This window comes from Chroicocephalus ridibundus, chromosome 15 (assembly GCF_963924245.1).
Source record: "Chroicocephalus ridibundus chromosome 15, bChrRid1.1, whole genome shotgun sequence".
NCBI classification, from domain to species: Eukaryota; Metazoa; Chordata; class Aves; order Charadriiformes; family Laridae; genus Chroicocephalus; species Chroicocephalus ridibundus.
The window spans coordinates 7,398,663-7,425,049 of NC_086298.1; the positions used below are offsets into that span (position 1 = coordinate 7,398,663).

At 47.6% G+C, this 26,387-nt stretch overlaps 1 protein-coding gene across 1 annotated transcript in view; it reads right to left on the reverse strand.

Moving 5' to 3' along the window:
• Positions 1 to 17,662: 17,662 nt before the first annotated feature.
• Positions 17,663 to 26,387, reverse strand: part of LMX1B (LIM homeobox transcription factor 1 beta) — a 96,829-nt gene continuing 88,104 nt past the window's right edge. Inside the window, exons 3-8 of the mRNA XM_063353080.1 lie at positions 26,002 to 26,234; positions 22,322 to 22,500; positions 21,277 to 21,354; positions 20,808 to 20,874; positions 19,819 to 19,980; positions 17,663 to 18,068 (exon numbers count right to left, since the gene is read on the reverse strand). Coding sequence (XP_063209150.1) covers positions 17,911 to 18,068; positions 19,819 to 19,980; positions 20,808 to 20,874; positions 21,277 to 21,354; positions 22,322 to 22,500; positions 26,002 to 26,234 — 877 coding nt within the window. The 3' untranslated portion in view covers positions 17,663 to 17,910. The remainder of the gene's footprint in view (positions 18,069 to 19,818; positions 19,981 to 20,807; positions 20,875 to 21,276; positions 21,355 to 22,321; positions 22,501 to 26,001; positions 26,235 to 26,387) is intronic.

Sequence of the window (26,387 nt, forward strand, 5' to 3'; positions counted from 1 at the left end):
GGACTGCAGTGCTGGAGAGAAGGCTGCCCTGTGGAACACAGTCCTGCCCTCCATCTGCATCCGTAGAATCCACCACAGGGTCATGGGAGGCATTTTGCATAACTGGAGGACAAGATTTTCCTTTTGCTGGCCGCAGTGTTTGTACAAGAAAGACCTGCGTGTCTGATTGGGAAGAAAAGATTATTTGTACCTCATATATTGGAGAAATTGTTCAAGAACAGTTAATCCTTGTGAAAATATTGCTCTGAAATGCTGCTGAGAGCGGTGGCTGTGTTGTTACTGCCATGTCAATGCCAGTCTGTGAGCAACAGCTTCTTGCCGTGTAGCATGCAACGGGGGCATCTGACAAAAACAGAAGGAAGTTTTTCTTCCAGAGGGACGCAGCAGATTCTGTTGTTAATGCTGCCCGTTGCCTGAGTGCGCCGGCCTTTCCTCCACCGCAGGCGTGTTCTCGTACCTGCCGCGTAACCGTGGAAATGCTGGTTTTGTGATGTCCTACAGGTGGAGCACATGGGGCAATTATTTTTTTTAAGCGTGCCTTACCTGGAAAACTGTTTCACACCGTATGAACATATGCATGCACTCTGCATCTATTTTATCTCGCTCCTCTCTTTGCCGATCGCAGTGTGTATCGTAGTTTAATAATCAACTGTATTCTGCATCCCTTCAAAGCCAGGTCCTTCTCCGCCTGCTGCTGTCGGACGGGGCGTGCTAGTAAACTCTGCACCCCTCAGGGGCGGTGCTCCTCACTTAACATCACCTCGTGCTTTCCTTCGCGGTTCATTTTTCACGCTCTCAGCAGCCATAACAAGTCTGAAAGGTAAACGATGGGAAGACTCAAGCATAAAGGGGAAGATTGTTTGATTCTCCTGCAAAATTGGAAAAGAAACGCCACAAACACTTCTTGATTTTCCCATCTGTAAGACATTGGTCATGTCACAACCATGCCAGGCTCAGAAAGATAAAGAGTGCTGTTTTCTTTTTAAACTGACGCTTCCATTTTTTTCCCCCCTAGCCACCCATACAGCCCTTACATATAAACTTCTTTTCAACAAAAGAACATTTTTAATTCATTAAACATTTCCCTGCCCTGTCTATCTGATTGGAATAACCATCTATGCTCTTTGGCAGCCTTTTTGAAAATAAATGCTGTTCCCTGAGTCGTGGTGCCTGTAAACGCCTTCTCTGACGGGAGCCCACGACTTCTCTGGAAGTTGCTGCAGGACTTAACTCCTTACAGAGTCTTAAGGAGAACGTACTAAAGATACTTTCTCTAATTCTTTCTATACCTAATATACAATGGTGCTCTAAATACTTGCGCGCTACTCTCAGATTGTTGTACAGTGCATTAGGTGGGTTCTTCATAGTTCCTATTTTTCAGGCCCATTTTAGGGTGCTGTCCTGTTTGCCCGGGGCTCTGTGACTCTGCTCTGCTCCTCTCCTGGTCCTGAGCTGGTGTCAGGCTCCCGGGAGCAGGAGCCGGGCAGAGCAAGGGGGGGTCCCCACCCTACGCTCAGCTCCCACCGACATGAGTGGTCACGGCCTAAACCACCCGGACTCGCGCGCCGGGTGCCAGGGAGAGCCCGGGTACAAACGCCAGCGAGGGCATGGCCTTAGAGACCATCACTGCCGTACCACTGTGTCGCAAGCGGGGCCGCAGTAGCCAAATGGATAAGGAAAAGCGGCTCCTACTCTTTCCTGGGAAGCTGCGTACGAGCTCCAGCCTCCATTCTGCCCCAGATAAGGATCTCGGTCAGACTTTGATTTGGCAAAATAAGAGATGGGTATCTTTTATTTTGGAGGAAATAGAGTGCAAGAAATCCTCAGGTTGTCAGAGTGAAGCAAGGAGACTGCTTTTTATATGGCTGCGAGGCAGAAAAGAGACGGGAAAATCAGGACAGGTATCTGGAATATACTGTAGTTTTGCAAGAGCAGTTTGGGGGGAAAATTGGTCTTGTTCAGATATTCTTATTTCAGAAATAATAAAATAATGATTACATAGAAACATCCTGTTAGGTAAACGTCTTATTCAATTTTCAATTATATTAAATTATATTAAATTATAATGTTACCATTGTATTTTCATTAGCAAAAGCTTTAATCACTCATATATGCATTTGGTTCAAAACTAACCATTTAAGAGACTTTTCCCAACCTTCGGAAAGTTAGCTTTTCGTTCCAGTCTGTCAGATTTTTTCACTAGAATAAAAAAATCCATTTTCCTCCAGTGTTACAAGGTAAAGTTTGGCAAAGCGAAATCATGATGATTGATAAAATATCATTCCATTGCTTTGATTAAGCCTGTTCATTTTTATCTACTTAGTCTGTGGAGGTTTGTTTTTCTTCCTGTGGTGTAATTGTTGCTTTTGGTACGGAAACACAAATATTCCAGACTTGCAGATACCAGCTCCAGCTTTCACAAACTTCTATCTGACAGCTAATTGAGGCATTGCTTCATTAGTAGTACTAGCAGGAGTCTTCCTTACCCCTGTGGAATGGTTCCTGTTGGAGCGGGTAAGCAGAATCATGTAGGGAAAAGCAGTATCTGGTAAAAGCGAGGACTGGCAAATATAGACGGGTTTGTCACAGGGCGTAGCAGCTCTGGACAGCTAAGTCCTGGCCGCCTGGAGGTGGGTTTGATGTCCCGGCCCCTCAGCGTGCCCCTTCAAACCTCTGAACGCAGATTAGAACCGAAAAAGGTACAGCATTCTTTAATGGAAGCTGAACATTGCTGAAAGCAGTAGGAGGTTTGGTGTGCAAGTTTGAATAATGGTTTGAACATGTGAATTAAGGTCCAGAAGTTTACTGTGATGCCCTCGAGGGCATGTCTTTGCAGTAGCTCTACGTAGAGATAAGCAAGGTACCATGAGAATGAATTCGTGCTTTCTGTAGGTACGGTAATTTGGGCTAATTAGGGCAGGCTCAGCACCACCCTGGTGCAGAAGAGAAAGCTGTACAGAAATTCAAAGGAACTAAGCTGTCAACTTCAGTGAGTTCCTCATCCAAAAGACCTCACTCGCAATCACCCATGGAAAAAAGCTACTTGCACAGGCAGGCCATCCTGAAAGCCTCCAGATCCACAAAAAATATTTCAGTTCTGAAGAAGATGAGATGTTTAGAGCTTCCTGCCAAAACTCCCTGGTAATGCTTGCAGCGTACGTTGGCTGCTGACAAGCCTGGCAGCAGGAGAACGGCTGCCCAGTGGACAACCCAGCGCCTCGTGAACCCTGGGACGGCTGTCCTGTCTCGGTGGAGGCAGAGGGAATCCGACTTCACTTCTCATCTGCTCTGACCAGCACACAAGCCCAGCAGTGCTTGGCCACGCTTCCAGCAGTGCCTGAAAGATGAAAGGCCAAGATGTGCCCTTGGTTACGACACTTTTCCTCCAGCCCAGCCCAGCACAGACATCAGTAATGCCCCTGGGGCTGCCTGAATCATCGCTGCAGCACCAGGATCTGACACTTTGCTTTGCAAAGCATTCGCTGCTTAATGCCTGTCTCTGCTCCAGTTCCCACTTTGTCGGAATGACGAAACCCTGCACAACATCAGCCTGAAACGGCTCCTTTCTCCTGGCGAGGATTCATTTGCTGTATTGACAAAGTTGCCAGGTATGTGGAAGGGGAAGGGCTAGGGCTGTGCTCACATGCTCCGAAAGCAGTTGAGAAACCTGAAAACACAGCACAATCTGATGTAAACAAACAAGTTCTGCATATTCTCCTTTCCCAAATATTCAGAAGTCTTAAAAGAATTGGGCGTGTAATTGAAAGTAGCCAAAGGCAGCTTTATCCTGTGCTACCAGCACTTACGCAGCCGATCACCCAAAGTTTCACTTGGCAGGTTGACAGGGTTATGCATTTTCACATGGGTGAACAGTTCTCTAACAAAGCGTTGCAGCCCGAACAACACAAAAAAACCACATTGTCTCATTCCACTGATTCTTATTTCAGCAGGCTGCAAGAGAAATCTTCATTCTTTCTTTTCCCCAGTCCTACCGTCAAGCCCCTTGCCTGATAGAACAGCTTTCCAGCACCAGAAGCCTATTTTCTTTACCTCTTGAATCTTGCTTACGTTTCCTTTGAGAGGCAATAGGAATGATCTTTCCTGTGTAAAGTCCCTTGTGCTCTTGTCTGAGTTCTTGGTAAGCTCATTTGAAGACATCATTCCTGATGTCACGAGATCCCACTGTCAGGAAGGGATCCTGAACCCGCCACATTTTGGAGTTTGGACGGTGCTTTATCCGAAAATTTGGCACTTTGAAGGGGATGCAATGGTTCTGAGAAACCAGGAGCATTTCCCTGTGAGCCAAAGCGCTCTCACAGCTACTGCTCCAGGCAACGGTGCTGGCGCTGCTGCCAGAACACCAGGTCGGTTCCTTGCGTGCTAAAACCTGCACTTTTTTCTCTTACGGGCCAGAGAAGAAAATCATTCCATGAAAGGAACTCGGTAGGTAACACATTACTGAACAAACCAATGAAGAAGGGGGTAAGATGAGCCTCTTCTAGTTCTGCATTTGAGGGAACAGAAAAAGTTGGTCCTTCCACCATGGAAATTCAATAGCTCTCTTAAAAAATAGTGGATTACCCACCTTTTGAGAAAAATTCTCACTTCTGGTGACTCTGTTCCCAGGCTAAAAATTATATGGGTTTTTTTTCACTGAAATATGACAAGATAAATGAAAACCCCCACAATATGGGCAGAAACTACACAATACCAAGATTGGATACTTTTTTCCACCAGTATCACCATTTCAATTCATGTATGCGCCCTTTCCTTTCTACTCTGTAGGAGGGTGGGTGAATGTCCTGAGAGTTCCATCCTAGAGAAACCAAGTGAGGTGCTGAGCTCAGACAGAAAGAGTAATTCCCCTGACTAAATTCATAATGAGCAATCATTTTAAAGAAAAGGAAGGAAAAAAAAAGAGGAAAAAAGAAAACAGGCTCTTCACACAGTGGATTTCTGTTATTTAGGCAAAAAAAGTGCTTTTCTCAATCGCTGCTCTTGTAAGAGACAGAAAAGTCCACCTACAATACAAATCGTATCGTTTACCAAAACCGCAAATGAGTGCATTTCTGGTTCCTTCTGCGGCAAGCTTTGACGTCGAGTGGCATTCCCAGCATGGAGACAAATTTATTTATTCATTAATTTAATATATTCAATAAACCAACCGGCACACAGACTTATTCTTTACAAGTAATTAGAATGTATTACAAGCATACAAATGTGCCTAAGATTGAGAACTTGGGCTATAATCTAATGAAAATATTGTCGCTGAATTAATTTCCTATGTGGTGCCAGAGCCATGGAATAAAAAGTATATTGAAAGTCTTCAGAGACCTACTGTCAACAGCCTAGCACTACCTCTATTTTAAGCTGGAGAAGATTAGATTTCAAAAGCCTGTTCTTTTTCATGCATGTTCTAGTTGTCTTACAGGAATCTTCCATGCCTGAAAGGGCTCGCAAAACTTTCAGAGATTAAGAAAGCGAAGAAACAGGTAATTTCTGCTACAAATGTCATTAAAATGCGTTAGTCTCACAGAAATGCAGTCCGAATGCAGTTTTACCTGTGCCAGGTTGCAGCCTTAGGAGCCGCAGATTGCATCATTGCAGCAACTGACGATTTCGCCGTCTCTGGCTGCAGGCGGCTGCGGACGCGGCCTTGGTCTGTCAGAGCTGCAGCAGCGAACGCCTTCTGTCCTGCTAAAAACCACCAGGTTTCACTGGCATTCTCATTTTCTAAGCATTTTGCAAGCTAACTAATGATGTATCAGTGAGAAAAAGAATATTTTTAAGAATGGGACATATAATTGCATCAACTCAACACTTACACAAGCATCGCCAGTGAAGCGGGACACGGACACAGGCTGCGCTCGCTGCTGTTCTCCGGGAATAGTTGAAGCTGAGGGAGGTGTTCACGAAGTACAGCTGCTGAGACTCATCCTTTGATTTGCTGTTGGAAGCTGGGCAGGCAGATGAACCGCGACTGCAATACTGGCTCCAGGTTTCTGTTCCAGCCCGGGGACGCAGAGGGCCAAGGGGAGCCAGCAGGGCAGGCGCTGTCTGGGCGCGGGTTTGGGGTACCGGCTGCGACACAGGGCGAAGCTGCATCCATCCCTGCCGCATCCCTGGAGCTGCAGCCGATTAGCAACCTGCCTTCAGACACACTTTTGTTTCTTTCTACACAGATCCCAGGGCTTCTCCCTCTTTATACTAATGAAGAAAAGAGATTAGGTCACCCAGGTCTTTGTGATTAATTTTTTTTTAGTCACATATATTTTGCCTGCTTCAGTAAGCAGCAGGTTTCCGTTGCTGTGTCCTGCATGAAAGACCTGCCACCGGGAGCGTAATTACCTGGTTCCTCCTCTCCGTCCTAAAGCAAAAGATTTTCACATAGCACTAAGGTGTAAGGAAAGATCAAGGGAATGCACGGGGTTCTCTGGGAGCACTTGTGTGCTCCTTATTGCTTATCAGCAGCTCCTTATCGCCCTTAATCTGACAACACAGGTGTGAGGGAATGCCCCAGCTGGGACAGATCTCGGGTAATCTGATCAGGAGTAACTCCTTGTGTTCTGCTGGACACCAGCTTACTTGTTACCAGTCGAACAAAGGAACAAATTAAGCAAGGCTGATTAAGCAGTGTTGGTAACAGGGGAGGTGTGGTGGAGCGCGCTGCATGTCCCGGCTGTCTGTGGGTGTGCAGGTAATAACCATTAGACAACACCCACAGACACGCTCCCTCGGGGAGAGAGCAGGGTAATTACAGAATGGGTGTTTAGAAGGAAAAGGCATTTCATATCCCATGTTCCTCATTTTAATAATACAGACGGCTGCATTGTGAAACACCTTCCTTAGAAAAGCATTAAGTGCTGTGACCCGTGTCCTCGCGGAGCCAGCCTGCGCCTTCACACTGTACCTGCGGAAAGACCTTGTGACTCCGCGTCTTTCGGCCACTACCATTACCTACCTTCTCAGCTTCATTTTGTCACCACTGTCTCTTCACCGTTCCCAAAACAACGTCTTGAACACTGAACGGAAGCAGCGGAAGAGCTAGAGGTATTTTTGGGAAGAACTGTGCTGCGGCTGTCATAGTCTGATACTCCAAAAGGAGGGTGATTATTTATGCAGGAAATCATACTTCAGGTGGAAAGCTGTAGGAAATTCTTCAGTGCCTTACCCTTTTCTACAGTAATTTGTGTGGGAAAACGGCTCAACTCTGACAAAACCACTTGAATTCTGAATAAGCCTTTTCAGAAGTAAAATATTGCAGCATACAGAAGGATTCTTTTGGAAGGGGAGGAACACACAAGCACAAGACAATGAGAAAAATCTGTGTGTCGCTGACAGATGATGTGAGCGTTTGAGCGCTGGAGCCAGGCCTTGGGCTCCTCTCACAGCTCCAGCCTGCCACTCTCGGCGTCAGCTGTTAAATGCTTGTCATAAAAGCATTGCTTTTATCTGCCTGTCCTCCAAAATCCTTTTTCCTTTGGACATCATCGGCCTATGCCAGGGTCTAATCAAGCCCTCATTACCTGCAAGGAATGGATCTCGTGCTCACCACCAGTTAACCGGTGACTAGTTGGCCCAAGCGGGGAGCAGGAAGGTTTCTGAGCGAGCAGATGTTGCTGCATAGTTCCTTGTGGACACACCGTCCCAAAGGCGTACAAAAATATCACTCCATTTCCTCTTTTTGGCTAAAGAAGAGAGAATGTGATGCCCTCTTATTAACTCAAGGTCAAAAGATTATCAGTTAATGTAAATCCAGAGGGTAGAGAAGAGCAAAAGGGTAAATCCAGAGGCAGAGAAGAGCAAATACTCTATCAAGAGCCAGTAAAATGCGCACTGCTCTAATTCATGTTGTGTTTTACATAACCCTCTGCTCACTATTCTTTCCTCTGCAGTTTGGGGCACGGCTCTGGTCCTGTCTGGTCTGTCTCGCTCTCGGTGTGATGCTCGGAGCCTGTGCTCTGCGACGGGGCTCAGCGCAGAGCACCGACGAGCGAGTCCCACCCAGACACCCTCGGTGGCAACCACCAGACCCAGGGGAGGAGCTGCGGGCCACAGAAGATGGATATGTGCACATCATTTCTGAATTTAAGGTCTTCGACAGGTACAACCGACGCTGGGCTTTCACTTCATCCAAGTAATTCATATTTAGTTCTCAAAGTATGAGAAAAAACAGTTTGAGAATGCTAATGGTGGCTGTTGCTTTGATAAATACTACAAGCCAAATTCATTAGTGGGCTTTCAAAGAGAATTGTTTTGTTCTCCCATCATAAGTAAGCGAAGAAATAGCATTCTCTATCATCTCTCATTTCAGAAAGTACCTGCTAGTTCTAGTGCTAATTACCATGTTCCTTCTGTGGTGGAAAATAGCCCCACAGCATCTTAACTGCAAAATTTGGTTTTCAGGAGAGAATGGTTTTCTGAGAATGTAAAAATGTGTTTCATTCTTACTGAGTAATTGGTTTATATTTGAATATAAATAAATGAGAAGCAAGTATGCTATTTATTTAATGGCATTTAATGTACAATCATTTTGTACAGTGGGGCCATACTCATAATGTTTCTTTTATGTTATTGAAAATATTGATAAAACACTAGATATTCATTAGTTATACCATTTCGAAGTGCACAGAAGGATGAACAAATGTGTTTTCATTATAAGAGGTAATAATAATTAAGAGTGACAGCACCTTATCCTCAGGATCTGCCTCCCAGCAGCAGTTTGGCTGATAAAAAAACAGAAGTTAAGATAAGGCAGCAATTATTAAGACAAATCTTTTGAAGGGCTGTTTGAACTCCTGTGTCCAGCAGATAATCTGATTTCACAAGGTGCTCCAAGGGGGGGTAGACTGCATGGGAAGCAGTACCCAGGTGCAGGCCTTTAGCCCTTTGCACCGGCATTTTTACCTCTAGCCATTTCCCTGGTCGCTTCTTCTTTTGTTTGCTACAGCTGTGGCATATAAATCAGTCTTCATTCTGTCTCACTGACACCAAAGAGAAACACAGCACAAACAATGCAGAACACCAAGCCCCAAATGTATTAATCATCTTTTTTTTTTTTTCTTTTCTTTTTCGCTGATCCCTTTCACCTATCTTTTTTTGGGAGATTCAGAAATGGCTATGGGCAACTCAGTAATTCTTCCTTCATAAATATTAGATGCACGCAGAGCATGAATATTTGAGTAGCTAACTCTGACTTAGGTGAAACCAATTGCTAATGGCAATTCATTTTTCCTTAGTGACATTCCACCAATAACAAGCATGAGGGCGACAGGATGATACAATTTGGAGCTGGACAGCAAAAGGGAAAGAAGGTACTGGCTGGGAAGAAAGATGCTTTATGGATGAGGCCTTCAGGTCGAACTCAGGGCTATGTATCCTCCCTTACCTCGGAGAGAGTTGTAGCAGAGACTCGTGCTCAGCAGATATGTGCATATCCTTAAGAACTAAATACTCAAAAAAAGTTTTAAACACTTATGACCGAGTTTTATTATGTCACTGAGCTACCGCCTCTTGATGTACTGTGCCCTGCGTGATGTTGCGCGCAGGATGTGCAAACCGCAGTGTGAAAGACGAGGGGGTTCTCTGACATCCTGCACCTGGGGGGCACCCCATCCCCACGGCCGAACCGGGGCTTCCGCGGGAAAGGGCAGCTGGGGCTCCTTCAGCCCAGCCCCGGGCCCCCGCTGCATTCCCTTTCCCTCACTGGCTCACAGCCCTGTGCTCATAGCGCGAGTCAGATTAAGCAGCTGTTCCAGGGGAAAACACTGTCATTTCTGTCCTTAACGGGCTGTTTTTCAAGGGAGATGAACACACCCAGCGCACAAGGGCTGCAAAGGAGGTGCTGAAATAGAGTGACCGGCAGCGGGGGGTGGAAACGGGGCTGCTTCTTTTCGTGATACCGGGTTAGCTGTAAAACTGTATGTTTTGATTTTTAATAAAAAAACAGAAATCGTGACTTTATGCCTGAGGCATAGAAAAGAAATGTAGTGTGTCTGGACCTGGGGAATGGCAATGAGTAATCAGATGTGACCAGATCAAACCTCAGCTGAAGTTCATGTTCATGTTTACATGGCCCAAGAGACACCAGCATGTATCTATCATTTTATATTGGTCTCAAATTTGCCATTACTAGATGAATACGTTATAATCTATTGGTAATACTTATACACATTCGTCTATTTTAGCACGCGGCTCCCCTTGGATTTGTTTTGCTCCAGGAGAAGCTCCTGTTCGATGTCTCTGAAATCACTACAGCCACCACTCGCCATTTTGCCAGGGCTTCTGCCCCGCCGGCCCCTGCCAGGGCGGTGCTGGTGGCGGTTCGGGCAGAGCTGACGCTCGGGGCTCGCACCAGGGCTGGCCATCAGCCGTGCCGGTCTGTGCCCTACAGAGGGTGCCTGGCAAGCGCCCAGGCGGGCCGGCCTCTGTGCTGCTGGCCTTGGCCGCTGCAAGCCGTGCCTGGCCAGCAGAGCTGCCATCGCAGCGCTGGCGAAGGGCCCACTGCTCCCTCCAGAGAGACCTGCTGTGGCTCAGGCCTGGAAATACCCAGTGCAGCTTCGGCAGGGCCTGTAGAGCACACGTGAGGAGATTTCTGGGGCGTGCAAACGCAACGTGTGCCTCTCTGGCCAATGGAGCCGCCTCTCCGGGCTGCTGGCTGCGCACCCGTCCCCACCGCACAGACCCGCTGACCACGCCAGGCAGCCCCGGGGCGCGCGGGGACGCGGGGGGACGTGGTCCTCGGGCAGGGCTGCGGCGCTGCCTTGGTCCCTGTGTGCTGGCTGGCAGAAACAGCTAGCAGCAGAGCGGCCATTCTGTGGCCGAACGCCGAGGATATGGTGCACTGTTTACCCGCACGACCCCTCTGCGTCAGGGCTCGGCGTGGCTCCTCTGCCGGGGAGGCTGTTGGGGCTGGCTACCGCCCCGGCACTGGCCCTGGGCGCCGGGCAGCAGCCAGGAGCACGGTCGGGCCTTCTTCCTGCACTGCAGCTGCGCGCCTCTCCTCTGGTGCTGCTCCTCCAAGTCACCTATAGCGCTGGCTTTTCTCTTAAGGACAAATGGCATTGGTTAAGATAATAAAATACTAACCACTTGGCCACTTCTCTGTTGTTTAAGCAGAGAAAAAGTAGTTAAAAACCTTGGCCCAGCTTATCTGGCTGCCTAGTTCTGGAGCTGGTTCACTTTCCACACCTGCATTTGCTCTGTTTTGCTTCCCTTTAAAGAACAGCACTTTCAGAAAATGTTCTTCTCTCACATGATTGAAAACGTAGCAGGTTTTGGTCAGAAATTTTCCATTTGAGAAATTTTACTTCTATCAAAAAAATCAAAATTTTCTCTGGAAAACTAACCATATGCTTTCTGTAGGTGAAAACCATCTTTTAGCTGGAAATGATAATTCTCATCTTAAAGATAGTTCTAATGGCAATCTCCCAGGGGAGCCTATTAACAGTGTCTAACTTGCCTTACAAGGAAGCTGGACCGACAGGACCAGCCACGTCTTGGCGGCGAGGATCCCATGGCAGCCCCTCCTCGCCGGACCGCGGAGCCCTGGCCCAGCAGGAACACTGGCGGCTGCACCCTGAGCCCTGCTGTTAACAGCAGCAAACAGCCCTTACCTCCGCGAGCTGATGTGGCCCGTGGGCTGCGGCAATCACTACTGACGTCTTCCCCTGAAGCAGCTCACGCACCATCCGAAACACTGCTCGTCCTACAGACCTCTGCGACCTAATGCTACAGAGGGTCATCGAGTTGCTGTGTTCGTGGTGTAAAGCTGTTTGCTGCAATGAACAGCTATTTCCCCGGTTTCTTCTACAGCTGTGCCTGTGGCTGCTGGCAGGGGAGTGGTGCACCCAGGCTTGTCCTGCCCCCAGGTATGCCCAAAAGGCTACTGGGCTTATTGCAGTTGACTAGTCATATCCATGTGCTTCAGTGTAAGCCTTCCTGGCCCTGCCAGGAACAAGAAACGCCAGCCCCACACACATCTTGGTCCTGACAGAGCTCCGTCTGAGTGGCTGGTCTGGTTGCACCATCTTTAATTCCTACAGACTTCTCCTGTCCTAAACTGGTCCATGCAAAAATGGCTGACGGCCGTGACGATGCGTAAAAGGCCGTCCCCATCCCTACAGAGGAGCTCTCAACCTGCAGAGGCCAAAGGACAGCGTGACAGGACACCCTGCCACTGCCCTTGCTGCGTCTCCCCTTGGAAGAAAGAAGGGCACCCACTAAGCAGCCTGGGCTACTGTTCCACACACTAAAAATACTAATGCAGCGCTCAGCTGTCACAGTCCCCTGCTCCTCCTGCCTGAGGGAACAGGGGTGCCATCCCCCGGATACACGGAGCACGCTTTCAGTCTGCAAAAGCAAAGAAAGAACTGCACACTGAAAGAAAATCCTGCTTTGTTTACAGGTTGCTTTTATTTACAAATATACTGAAGTGTAATCTCTCTCTTTTTTTTCTTTTTCTGTTTTTGTTTAGAGAGTGTGTGTGTGTGCGCGCGCACGCACGCACGTGCACATGGGAAGGAGCATAATGTATGAGAAACTCATGTATCTTAGCTGCCAGGCAATGGTGGCAGGAAAAAAAAAATGCAGTGAAATGAAATTCAAAAACACTAATAAATAATTTAACAATGACAAGTAATTAAATTAAAAAAAAATATCCGATCTACATACATTATGGTGGTTTGTTACCAACACAGAGGGAAAGGAGCAGAGAATCTATGGTGAGAGGCAGCTGGTTAAGTACGAGAGAGCATAGTCATATTTTTTACAAGTTAAACAAATTGTAACAGACAGCTACAAAATACTACATTTCGATAACATAAATACAGAATATATAAATATACAGTAATACAGCCATACACAGCTAAAAAATAGGGCGTTCACTTAAAAACAGAGTTCCCAATGCAAAGTATCTGGCAGTCCCTCCACAGTCTCTGCTGAGCAGAAACGGGGTGAGCAGAACCGAGGGGACCCGGCTGTGTCCTTGAGGAGGCCAAATAGTTGTCAGTTTATTCAGACAGGCCTCAAATAAGCAAGACCGTGCTTAAATCCCACCAGAGCCAAAAGACTTCGGGCACCTGCCATGAGGTTAACCAATCACCCCCTGCCCGGAGAAGAGGCGCCCAAAGCCCCGGCCGCGCTGCTTGCGGGTGCGGCGGTGGCTGGCGCGTGCCCGCGGGGTGAGGAGCGCGGGCTGGAGACGGACCCGCACGCGCAGGGAGCGGCTGCTGTTCAGAAATGCACGCGGTGGCTTGGGCACGGGGCTGTGCACAGCACCACCCGGAGCACTCGGGACCTTGGGTACTGTGGCTCCAGCTCCCATGGTTTGATGTGCTTCAGTCGCCTCTCTGTCCTTTGACTGTTGTGACCAAGCTCCAGGCTTGTAAGAACCTTTCCCTTCCTCCTGGATTCTGCTGTTAATTTCTAGTGACTTTTGGGGACAACCAGAATTATTATGACACGATTCAAAGAGCTGCTCTCACAAACCCCAGCCTGCAGCACCCCTAGCAGCATCACAGAGCCGGGTTCCCTGGGGCACCTGGGGTGGTGGCTTGGGACATAACTTCTGATCCTTAAGGAAAGGAAGGGAGTCCTGAGCACAGTAGGAAGAGGTAAGTGGGTTCACATCATCCCTGGAAGGTTTGTCAGCATGAAGGACCTTCCCCATGCAATGACGGCGCAGCGAGGTGGCTGAGTTGCTGCTGACAGAGCAGCAATGACCCCTTCAAAGCAGCTGCTAACATTCACCCGACTTGTGCGGGCTGGGTCTGAAAACTCCACCCAGCAGCCATCATGAGACTCACGTGAGTCACATCACAGGTTAGCAGCAACTGAGCCAAGTGGTCTGGAGGTTTTTGATGACGGAGTTTAAAGAAGAAAAGGAGATCAAGATGCCTAGGATGGTGTTTCAATCTTAGCGATCGCAACCACCGCACTTTACTAACAGCAACATAATTGTCATCCACGTTGTGACTGTGAAACGCAGCCACTGCCAGCCCCGACCTGGTTACGATTCAGGCTTTAATCCATGGTGCTGTGGTAAATGGGAGGCTGAGAAGAGCAGCGCATGGTAGGAATCGTCCCCCCGACAGCCAGCCCTGCGATGGAAACATGCTGCTGCCCAGCCCAGAGCCCGGCAGCAGCATCGAGGAACCATTCCCGACTGCCAGGGAATCCCTATGTGCCACCCTCACAGAGCTGGGAACTGCGCAATAGAGACCTCCGAGGAAGCTAGTACCGAGCACAGTCACTCCGATCTCACAGTCATCTTTTTTAAACATTATTGAGCAAACACTGAAACCTAATCAATCATCTTTTACTTAATTGCATCTTGTCACCACTTTAGCTTAACATGTATTCCTTGCTTAGCCAAAACAACATGACTGAAACACCGTGAAGAGCTCACTTGATGAATTTATATTAGAGTGGGGTTAATTTCCTAGGGAAAATGATCACTGTAAGGTGCATGTAATAAACTGCTGTCATGACCTCTAGCCTTCAAGCTCCCATATGTGCAATCATTGTTTGTGGTTTCCGTGGAAGTGCCAGATGCTAAGAATTTTTGGCAAGAGTTTATCAATTTGACTCAGTGTAAGATATTACTGTGATATGGCCCATTAAACATTTTACTTTCACCTGATCGGTGACATTTCCCTTGACAATAGAAGAGTAAAGCAGAAATCAAAAAGGTCAGAGGTTGCTATATAATCTTTTACTGCAGGTCCCAGGTTAAAACCACAATGATCACACTCCAGTAGGATAATTCATTCCACACAAAAAAAGTGACATTTATTTTGCTTTAATGAACTTTGGCCTTTGCCAGATATCACGGGTCCGCTGGAAATCATTGGCTCTGCATTCCTTCCCTTGACCAGCAGCAACCCACAGTGGCACGGGAAACGCTACGCGCGCCAGAGGGCTTGACTCTGTCGTGTGTGTGGCACCAGAGATGGTAGAATATGGGGAACAAACAGCTAAGGCATCATCATACAACACACCAAGGGAAGAGGAGATGGTATGTACAAGCAATGAAAAGAAAGAAAAAAAAGAAAAAAAAAAAAAAAGAGGTGGCAAAGTCATCCAAAAAAAATCAGCAGAAGATTACGGTTACTTCAGCTATAAAATGGGATATCTGATTCTCTCCTTGGAAATGGATTGTTTTTTCAACATCCAGCCCAGAAGCAGAGGTAGAGTTGGGACAAGGCAGTTCTCCAAACTGTAGGTCACATTATAGTTCTCATGTAAGTCCCTGTAAACACTAAAAATGCCATTTTGATCCTGCCAGTAATGAGGGACAAAGCAAGGTTGTGCCTATGTGTAGTCTATAAACCCGGTACGTTTGAGATGGTGAAGATGCTTTTCTATGACTCTAAAGTAGCACAGCAGAAGGGTGGGGAGGAAAACTTGATGAATCCATTGAGATTGGAGGCGACAAATGTTTATAATGTGCCATATGAAATCTGCTTGCCTTCTGGCCTGCAAGCAGTGAGGATCACCTGAGTTCTTTATAGATGTTTGCTATCATGCAGAGAGAAAGGAAATTGTTATTTATTTTGATACACAAGGACAGGGAAAAATAATTGAAGGGGATGGGTAAGGTAAGAAAATTCTCCCAATTTCAAAACATATCCAGGGGCTCCCAACCTTCAACTGAAAATCCACATCCCTGTCAGAAAGCGAGAGAACTGTCGCTAGCAAAAGCAGATGGGTGAAGCGGACCCATCTCCCCGGGCACGGCAGCCTGCGGCCTGGGCTGCTGCCGAGGGAGGCAACGGGACCTGCAGGGAGGGGAGCGTCGCCCCGGCGCAGACACCGGTCCCTTTGCTCGTGCGGGGCTGTGTGAGGGCAGACGGGGGTCTGCCACCGCCCCGCAGCAGGAAGGGTTCGCCTTGGTCTGCGCTCCGCTCTCCTGCGCTGCTCACACACGGTCTTCTGCCCCAGCGCCTTCCTCACCTCCACAGGGTGAAAATGCACGCGCTTATCTGGAGAGAAAACGTCGCTTTCTCAAGAAACCTCTAACACTCTCGGTCCACATTTTTATGCCAGGGAGGAACGCGATCTTATTTTTTTCTTGGACCTACCACCTGATCCTTGCCATCCACCCCCCCCGGAACACAGGGAGGACCTTTCTCTGCCAGCGAAGGGGTGGGCGGCTGCCCGCAGGGTCCCCAGCAGGACCCCCTGCCCCTGGCGTCCCCCCGCCACGACGGGCACCCCAAGCGCCCCATGCTCCTGCAGACGGTGCCGAGCCCACGGCAGACTCCGCAGGGCCGGGCTGGTACCGGTCCTCAGCCTGGAGGAGTCGCATTAACCAACGCTTTGGACTTGTTTTCAGCTATTATGGTCAATATATTAAAGGTATTTATTTAAGAAAGTGCCTATCCTGCCAATCTTTCCCCATGAGCTCTATTTTGAACACACCCTATAATTACTGATATTACCCTGGCAAATTTTCCCCATGAAGTTTTCTCCACTAAGAGCCATGACCATACTTGTCTGCCTCCCCACATTATAATTATCACCAGGCAATATTTATAACTATACTATTATTATTTATGATATTTTATGCCCTACAAAAACCTATATGACATATGCTCAAACTTCAGCATCCGAGACATTCAGACTTCAGCCGGGACATTCCCTTCAATTTGTGTACTTCTTCTTCTTACATTTGCACTAATAGGTTAGTTGGAGTATTTATTTTAAATACAGGAGTCCTGTCGGCGTGAAACCTGCAGGACTTGGGTTAGACTCCAGCTCAACATATCTAAACCTGCCACTGTGATCTCTTTCATACCTTTTTTCCCCAGTTGGTGCACATTTCAGGACTTCTGATGGTTCAGGCTAGAACTGTACATCGTAGATTCTTGCCGAGGCGAGATAATTAACTAAAGGAGTGCTTAATTATTCCAGATGGACAATGGAGCATAGCACATTTATGCCTCATGCAAAACATAAATAAACAGAACAGAATGAACAACACATGTTTGCCAGTCATGGTCTAGACTTGAAATTTGGCACCGCAATACTTACAAACAAATGTAAATGCTTTATTCTCACACTTTAAAAAAAAATAATTAAATAAAACTGTCTTGTAAGCACCTTTAGTTTTAATTATTTAAGATCAATACTAACCTAAAATGCCTCTGTCCCTAACATGCATCTCCTCTCCAGGGTCATAGACCTTTCTTATTGTGAAATCACTGGCTTTCTCCGCAAATATTACTGTTAACCAGTTTCCTCAGTATCATATGCATAAGGGCTATAAACTAATGAGCAGATCTAGGTTATGCAGAAAAAGTGTAGAAAGGAAACAAATGTCGAACGTCACATTTACATTAACTTCTCACAGTTCAAATGGCAATTTATCCACAACATAGTATGAATCATGCAGTAAGAAAAGGGAGGAATCTCCAGTTTCTTTGATTTATTTGTCATATGGTCGACTGATGTCAGTATCAGTGGCTTTAAAAAAAAAAAAAAAAGTTTAAACATCCAAAAGAAAGGAAGAGAGAAAGGAGGAAAAGGTCTAGCTTTCCGCAAAATCCATTTCCTTTACAACGATGAGCTCAAACCAAACCAAACCAAACCAAAGGCTGCTGACGAGCAGGGTCTTCTGTTCCTTCCGTGCTTGTCTCGTGGTCTGGTGCAAGCTGGGAATCAAGGGTAGGACTGGTGGATGCGTTTTGTTTACATATATATATATGTATGTATGTAGGTAGGTATTAATATATATATACATACATACACATATATGCACACAGATACAGTCTTCCTAAAAATGCTCTTTGCAGTCCAGAGGCAGCAGGAGTCACTGTGAAGAAAGAGCTGGGCAACATATGGCTGTAGAGTCTGCACTGGAAAAAGTCACTGGCTAAATACACGCCGGCTGTTTGTTTTCTTTTATTTTCATGAGGCGAAATACGAGCTCTGCATAGAGTACAGCCTGTCAATGGGGTTTCCTACTCTAGCCTGCATGGAGTTAACTTCGGAAGAGGCAAGAAAACAGTCGCTCAAGCTAGTTAAAGAGGTATCACTGTCGATATCATGAAAAATGGAGTCGTTTCCTGCAAATGAAACGTATATGTTAAGCTGGATTCTGTGCAGCCAGAGGAGGACACAGTACACATGGACGCTCATTTGTTGCAACTGCAGCAAAAGGGAACGCTCCCGGTTTTGTTTTTACACGTTAACGCAATTTTGCTCTAAAGGTCTGACCTACAAAGGGGCAGGCTAGCAACCGATTCGCAGAGTTCAGCTGGCAGCAGTGCCACCCCAGTCTGCCAGGATTTAATTTATACTTCAGTCAGCAGCACAAAAGGGAGCCTCGGCTGAGGACGTGAGCAAACAGAGCCGGGGAGGAGCGGGTCCGTCAGCTGGGATCCGGCATTCGCGGGGGCACTGGGGCCAGCGAGGAAGGTGGGAGCAGACACCGAGCGCCCGCGACAGGGAAAAGCGGTCTGAGAGCCACAACCAGTAAGGGTCTTCATTTACACATGAGGCAGAAGACAGATCTACGAACACGACGGGACCCGGGAGGAGACCCTGCTTCCCTGGCCTCAAGGGAGCTACAGTTGTAAACATGCTCTCATGTCAGAAAACTCCACTCTTTTTGGGCTGGTTTGGAGCAGCACCTTTTATTTCCCTCAGCAACTCAGATTCCGGCTTGCTTCAACTCTCAAGGTACCACAAAGAGCTCATGTCCTGTGAGCACCAAAAAAGTGCGAGTCCAGCTCTTTTCCGTCAGGCACTCATTTGAAGCAGCTTTGTGCTATCTCCTGCACTGCTCTTGGAGCGCAGAACCTGCCCCTCGAGGAGCTGTGCTTAGAAAGCCAAGCACGTTGTTAGCAGCAAAATCACAAGCCACCTAACGCTCATTTGCACTTCAGATGTCCTCAGCTCCTTACAGGATTTACCAAATTGCCTGGTGTGCACCGTGGACTTGTCTCAGTGGGAAAAGTAATAACCCAGACCCAAAGCAGATTCCTGCTGGCCTGTGCACGCCGTGCTCCCGAGCGCAACGTGCTCGGGGACCTCCCCAGCGGAGCTCCTCCTGGCCAGCAGAAACGAGCCTGGCGTCACAGCCCTTGTGGGCTGCAGCAAGGCCAACAATCACAGCCTGAGAAATCCTCTTAGATTTTATTTAAATGCCACACTGCAATTGTCCAGAATCAATTATTAGGCATTTAATGCTTGTGATGCGGCTGGTGTACCTATCTACCTGATGGTGCGTGGTCAGGAAATCGTGAAAGCAAACCGTCATCTTGATTTTGGGCAGAGAATAAAACTACACGGGAGAAATGTCCTGTGGTGACACACCTCTTAGCAGCTCAAGAGCTGTTCTTTAACAAATCCAAGTATCCAATCTGAGGGATCTTAGAGGGGTGCTTATTCATTTTGGAATGAATAGATTAATTCTCTTTATTAGACCACTTTTCAAGGCACTTTTTTCCCAAAGCTTGTAAGAAAAAGGAAAAACTTGTGAGGGAGCTAGAATTTGGTAATGTTTATTTTTCAATGTCTTGGATAGTGGTTTAAAAAAGTGGAGCTGGAGAGGTGATGTTGCTTGGTTTATCGTTTATCAGAATTATACTGTGATATAGTTCTGAAGGGCATCCAGAGCCTGGGATGAGCTCTCTTCTACCCCCTTATGTGTACATGAAAATATACACACAAAACTGACTAGTACAAATTCCCTGGTGCAAATCCCAGGAAAACAAATATTATAAAAAGCAAGTAGCTCTGCTGAACCTGCGGTGTGTGCACCAGCACACGAACCCTGCTATTTCTGATGCGGCAGAATGATGCATGCCTTACCATAAGGGTTCATGTGGTCGCCTGGCATTTGTGGAGGGGTAAGACCCTGCTGAAATGGGTCTGTGCCATAACTGCTTTGATCCATTGCTACAATCTGCTGCTGTGGTGGTGCGAGTGGTGTGTAAGATGTCATCATCCCTTCCATTCGGTTGGACATCACTTCTGCAAAGCAAACAGGAGGGCACAGTCACCGCTCGGGCACAGAGCGGCTGCAGACACTACCTCCAGTGGCAACACCGAACCCGAGCAGAGCGAACGCGGCTGGGTGCGTCCTGTCATTCAGAGGAGCCTTCCAAATTTTGTCTGAGAGTACAGCCCTGAGCACTAAGTTGAAAGACTTGTAATTTCTGACTATATAATTTCTGGAGCTCCTGGCTGCTGGACCGTGTCTTCCCAAAGCCTGTCCTGTGTGTGACACAGCCCTATTACTCTCTAACTTCTGTTGGTACCAGTTTTTCCGGCTCTGCATAAAGAGGAGGATTTGAGGCTGCAAGGCCTTGGGAGCTGGAGAACCTCAAGAGCACTCGCGGAGCAGCATGGCAAGCCCTAGTGCCTGCGTGCAGCTCCTGCCCGGGCGCAGCCCGCTGCGGGGTGCAGGGGGGCTCCCGCGCCGTGGGGGGACAGCGATGCTGACGCCCTCGTGGGCACCCTGCAGGTGCCCAGCTGAGCACGGTCACCCTTTCTTCAGGAGAAAACAAACTGGAGGATCTACCTGGAGCGAGCCTCCTGGAGATTCCCTGCAGGGAAAGCGCCTCTGGACTGCACATTTCTTCCAGAAAGGAGGTAACAGCTTCCGTGTGAGCACCTCCGGGGCCTGGCCCGTGGGAGAACTCTGGGCACTCTGTGTGTTTCCACGGGTGACGGCACACGTCATCCACAGACATGTGCATGCCCCCATGGCTCTACTTAAGACATTATGTGGGAGTGGCACTCAAAGAAACCTTGCAGATTCTTTTCCCCTTATTTTGCCTTCATCGCAAATCCCCTACCTTGCCCTAGTCGCTGCGAGTTTTGTTGCTCTTGCTGCTGCTGATGCCTTCGTGCTAGTTTTTTCATCTGAATAAAAGAGGAAGAACAGAACAGTCTCAAGGTTCTGCATGCAACAATTTTGTTTCCTTACAAAACTCTCTCCAAACATCAAATCAATTAATACAGACCATTTATATTCATGCACACACCGCTGTGGGTTCAGTTCAATTTCTAAGCTTAAACATTTCAGTTTCCAGTTGACATTTGCATGCAAAATTTACTCCCAACCTCACGTTGCTTTGAGCACACGAACTTAAAGTCTGTGTTTGAAAGTTGCCTTTCTTGTGTGGATGTAGACAGCAGTGCGCGCAAAATACGTACAGGTCAGCCCCCGGGATCTCCGTGGTACCCACTACGTCTAGGGGGAGGGGAAATCCGTGTTGGAGGACAATTTGCGTTTTACTTTTGAGAACTTGACAAACAACCTACCTTTGCTCTTTGGTTTTGGAACCAGACCTGGACAACTCGCACGCTGAGTCCTGTTTCAGCTGCTAGTGTTTCTCTGACCTACAGGAGGAAATGTTTAATGATGTAATTTTTCATATTTTTTAAAAAAAATAATCAGTATTGTTAGGGGGAATATGCCTGCACTTACAATAAAAACTGCACATACAGAATTGCTTTTAAAAATTTCTCATATTTTTGCACAGTTTGTTCAAGTTCTGCCCTTCATGTCACTACCAGTTTCGTAAGTACTGAACAAAAAGTCTGAGCTGTGCAAAATGACACTAGGTCATTCAATGATTTTACCCAGAAAACAGTTCCATGCAAAAAGACACAAATTCGGCTATGAATATTTTTTATATTTTTGAGGTACAATTTCACACTTTAAAATGGCAAACAGGCACATTGCGCCATCCCAAAAGACGTACTTTCTACGTCAGCAGGAGAATGTCACTTTGTGCAAAAATGACAACTTTCAGAATGCCCCTCCATTTTTTTCCAATCAAACTTAGGAGGAAACAGTTACTTGGGCTGTTTTTGGCACAGATTTGATTTTCACCAGCTTCATCGGTGAAGCAGTACGTTATACCTTTCCCTAGTTGCTACAAACAAGAGCAACAGCAGGGTTCAGTTTCACAAGAAGGACAAGCAGTGGGACCAGCGCTGAGCACCCGTCCCACCCCCAGCGGCTCCCTCTGCGGTGGGAAGGAGAGAAGGGCAAAAGCCACTTGTGTTACCTGGGCTCTGACCTGGTGGTTTATAAGAACCAAATATTGCTGTTCAGCAGGAATCGGTCACGCAGCTGCTCTGCATACTGCGGGTGAATATCCAGAAATAATAAGGAGCTCGTCCTAAGCTGCGACAGGTGTCTGGGTGACGTCGTCACACGCCGCCTGGTTTCTGTGTCCACCTCAAGGCAGCTGCTGCTGCCCCGGGAAGGGCCAGGGGGCTCTCGGGGACTGTGCCCTGGCCCTGCCACCCCCATGGCCTGGTGTCAGAGCTGACTGCAGGTCCCTGATGAAGCACCTACCTTCCTACAGGGCTTGGAAGACACTTCAAAGGATGCTTTGAATGCTCGTCTCTGCTGTGTGGTAAGTATTGTCCTTGGTCGTTTAGGTCTTCTTGGGTCCTTCCCATCATCGCTTCCTTTTCCTTGGGTTACTTGTCCTTTGGTGGGCTTAACATCTCCGTCTTCATCATCACTTTTAACTGGTGAAAAATAAACAGCACGTGAAATTGTACTTGTTCCACCAAGACAACAGGGTGTTTGAGAACTGCTCTCCAGCTGCCCAACTAGTCAACAGGTTCAACTACTATCCCATATTTATTTGAATACCTAAAGCAACTCCGGGCAGGAACAGACTATCTTAGATTTGTGTGCACTGCCTAAACCAAACGCCACAAAAGCACAAAAACATGTTGAATTTTTAATTGAAGGCATGGGACTGATCAGGGGAGGGAAATTCAGAATTTGCTTCAACAGTTCCCAGACTCGGGCACGCAGGGACGCTGTGCCCTTCCAGCATCGCTTGGTCCGTGGGCGCTCACCTGCCGCAACCAACCATCTCCCTTCGCAGTGCAGCCCTGTCCTCCCTGCGGCGTTCGGTGCAGACGGGAACCGCTGCCCGCACCGCTACGGCAGCAAAACAGCGGAAACCCAGCTGTCACAAAAATATCTCAAAGTCTGTTTAGCTAAATCCAGCGTAGAGTCCAGTTATCGTTCTGAATATTTTGAAGCTCTAGTGATACTATTAAATATAATGTTTGCCATCTCGTCTCTGCATCCCACAGAAAACACGAGTATTCTTTCGCCGTGTATTTCAGTGTGTCCATATGTGCGTGCACAAATTTCTCTTTCTCGGTAAATACATACAAGTACGTATGTGCTTGTGTAGACCAGGTAGATTATTTGTATTTTCCACAGTTAAATTCTAAATATTCATATAATCTGGTGATATTACATGTCTTAGTACCTTGTACTTGGAAATCTCAATTGCAGTGGCAAAGGTTGAAGAGTTAAGTACAAATTTCGTTGTGAAAAACAGCTTTTCAACTCAGCATATTTTATTTCACCAGACTACTGATTTTTCTTCCAGAAAACATTAATACAGTATTATACGGATTTCAACAGGAAGAAAACACACTGAAGTTTCTATATACTCAAAGATTACGTTTGGGGAATTAACAAATTAGACTTTAATTCATTTTAGGCTCTGATTATTATGCACCTAGCAATCTAATCACCTTTTACTTTAATAAGCATCTTTTGCCTACTGATTAAAGAGAAGTTCAGTCATTTTAATAACCATGACATTATTAACTTTCCAGCATGCCATTTCTAAGGAAAGGTTTGTGAGGATTAATATTGCTCATTGGAGAGTTACTGTTGTGTCCAGTGGATAAATATTTGATTGGAGAAGGACACACACTCAGCCAGGGCTGTGTGAAATCATTTGCTCTCACACAAGCTTCTGGGAGATCCGTGTTTCCAACGTATCAGACAATGGGAGACAAAACATCCCGTTTAATTTGTCAACTTGTTTTTCAGGTTTGGGTTTGGCTAACAGGGAATAACAAGGGGAAAAAAAGCATCTCCAGGAGTAAGAAACCACCCTGTGTGCCAAGGAGGAATGAAATTGAAACCAAGGTTGCTTTGTGCCGCTGTGGCAGCTCGCTGCTGGTCACAAAACACAAACCCCGGTCCCGAGGGAGAGCCCAGCCATGCCCAGAGCGGATCCCAACGGGCCAGTGGCAAACAGCAGCCAGCAGCAACGCGGGGAGGAGGGTCCCATGCCCAGGGACAGCCCCGCACCCTCCGCTTCCGAAGGGGGTCTGTCTGGACACAGACGGATGGAAGGATGCTGGAGCTGGCGAGGAGAATGACACGCTGAAGGGCAAGCATGAAACCCACACGCCTCGGGCAAACTCACAAAGAGCCCAAACCCTCTGCCATGAGATTTACAGAGCAGCACACGCAAGGCCCTGCACATACAGTGCGGCAATAAATAACGCGCTGCTCCGAGAAAGGCCCCGGTCCCGCACGTCCTGCCGAGTCAGCACTGACCTTCGTCTTGCAGCATTCCTGACATGAAAATATAAATTTCAGCAACATGGAGAATATGGCTCTCAGATTAGAGATTAAGGATAATTACTGCTCCTAGCTAAATTGGAATAATGCATTTTCCCATAAACAGAGGCAAACATTCATGTCATTTGTACGCTTAATGGAATGGTAATTGTTGATTTTCTTAGACATTTTCTTGGGAAACAAGTGTGCCATTATGATGGCTGGCAGCAATTTGTGTACACACTGTCTCTAGTCCTGGGATCGGCCGGGGCACACCGGCGGCAGGAGGTTTCGTCTCCTGGAGCGCACATGGGGCAGGCAGGAGACATCCCGTCTCCCCTGGAACCGCCTGAGAGCCCGACAGCCACTGCTGCATCCTCAGTTTCAGACTGGAGACCCCAACCCCAGCGCGTGAACTATGTCCTGTGTCCCCAGCCCCAGACAGACCGCAAGCGGATTTTGATCACTCTCTTTTAAAACCTTCCCTAGGAAAGGGGCTGAGGAAAGGAAGGGTCTGTCTCTCCATCACCTTAGGAACTCAGGGAAGACACCCATCAGCAGCTATCGGAGTGAGGGCTCCACTGGGTTCTGGAGAAGGCAAAAGCTCTGGTCACAGCATGGTGACCCCCTGCCTTCACTCCCTGGCCAAGGGGTGCAGCCTCTCGCAATCACACAGTTGGAACCCCAGGTGCCTCTGAAGAGAGAGGTCACACTGGTGACACAGGTACGCAGCGGTGCATTTTAGGAAGATGTCGAGCCTGTTCTCCCTTGATCCTAAACCGTCTGCATTTATCAGGAGCAGCGCAGGACCGCGGGGTCACTTGGAGATCTGTAACAGCAAATTCTGCATCCTCACTTCGGTACCGCATGTCGCATACGAACCACGGTCCACACATCGGTATCTCCGAGTTTAACACCAGAACGGGCCTCAGACACTAATCAGCAGGGGGGCAACAGAGATGATCAGAAACTGGAGCCTCCGCAGCACGGGAGAGACACCGCCAGGGAGGAGCCTGGACGGAGTCAGGAGAGCCGAGCGTGGCCTGGCCTGAAAGCATCCAGGGACAGACTGCCCCAACTCCTCCTCAGTCGATTTACTGCATTTTATTTTCATTTTCTTGCGAGCCCCCTTACCTGTCCTAACAAGAGCAGATACGCAGCCGGCTGCCCCGGCTCCCTGCAGCGCACAAACCCGCTGCTCGCTATCAGGTTCTCCTCAGTACTTCTGTGTTTTCTTAAAGCTACCATTTGTGGTTGGCAGAGAGAACACTCTTGAAAATCGTATTATTACTCTGCCCTGCAAAATTTGTGAAGTGGATGGAAGCATGCCCTTGGAGAACGGCACGCTGTGAGTGAGGTCTCAGGTAACTGAAGTCAGTCTGATTCACGTTTCGTGATCTTACAGGAAAATACCTTGACGAAAACAAAAAGTTTTTGTCCTTTACTAAGCAGCAAGTTAAGGGAGGGAGTCAAGCTGGGGAAAACAGACTGCAAGCAGGGATTTCTTAGCTGTGCCTGCTACTCTGCATGGGTGGCATGTGCGTATGGGTAAAGTGGATGTGTAAGTGGATACAGTTTTCTGTAAGAAAGCTCTACAAACCCTCGCGGCTCTTCCAGCCGGAGCAGGTGTGGGAAAGGCTCACCTGAGTCTGAGTCGTCTGGGCTGACCGAGCTCAGCAAGTCTTTCTCTTTTTCATAGTCACTTTTGCAGAGCAATTGCCCTTCCTTAAGAACAAATTCGTCCCCTTTCCTCAGCTGGCGTTCGCAAACGCAGCAGCAGAAGCAGCTTAAGTGGTAAACGCACTCCAGGGCTCTCATGACGAATTCTGTCGGGGCGATCTTTTCCATGCAGCCACTGCACTTGGCAGCAAACAGCCTGAGGAGAGAGAGGCAAAGGCGATGTCAGATCATGCACTGCCTGAATTTAAATACAGCAAATTCTTTAATTTAACTACAGATCAGCTTGGCTCATGCGTTTGCACACTGGGAGACTTGCATCCTTAGTCTCGGAAACATCACAGGCATGCAA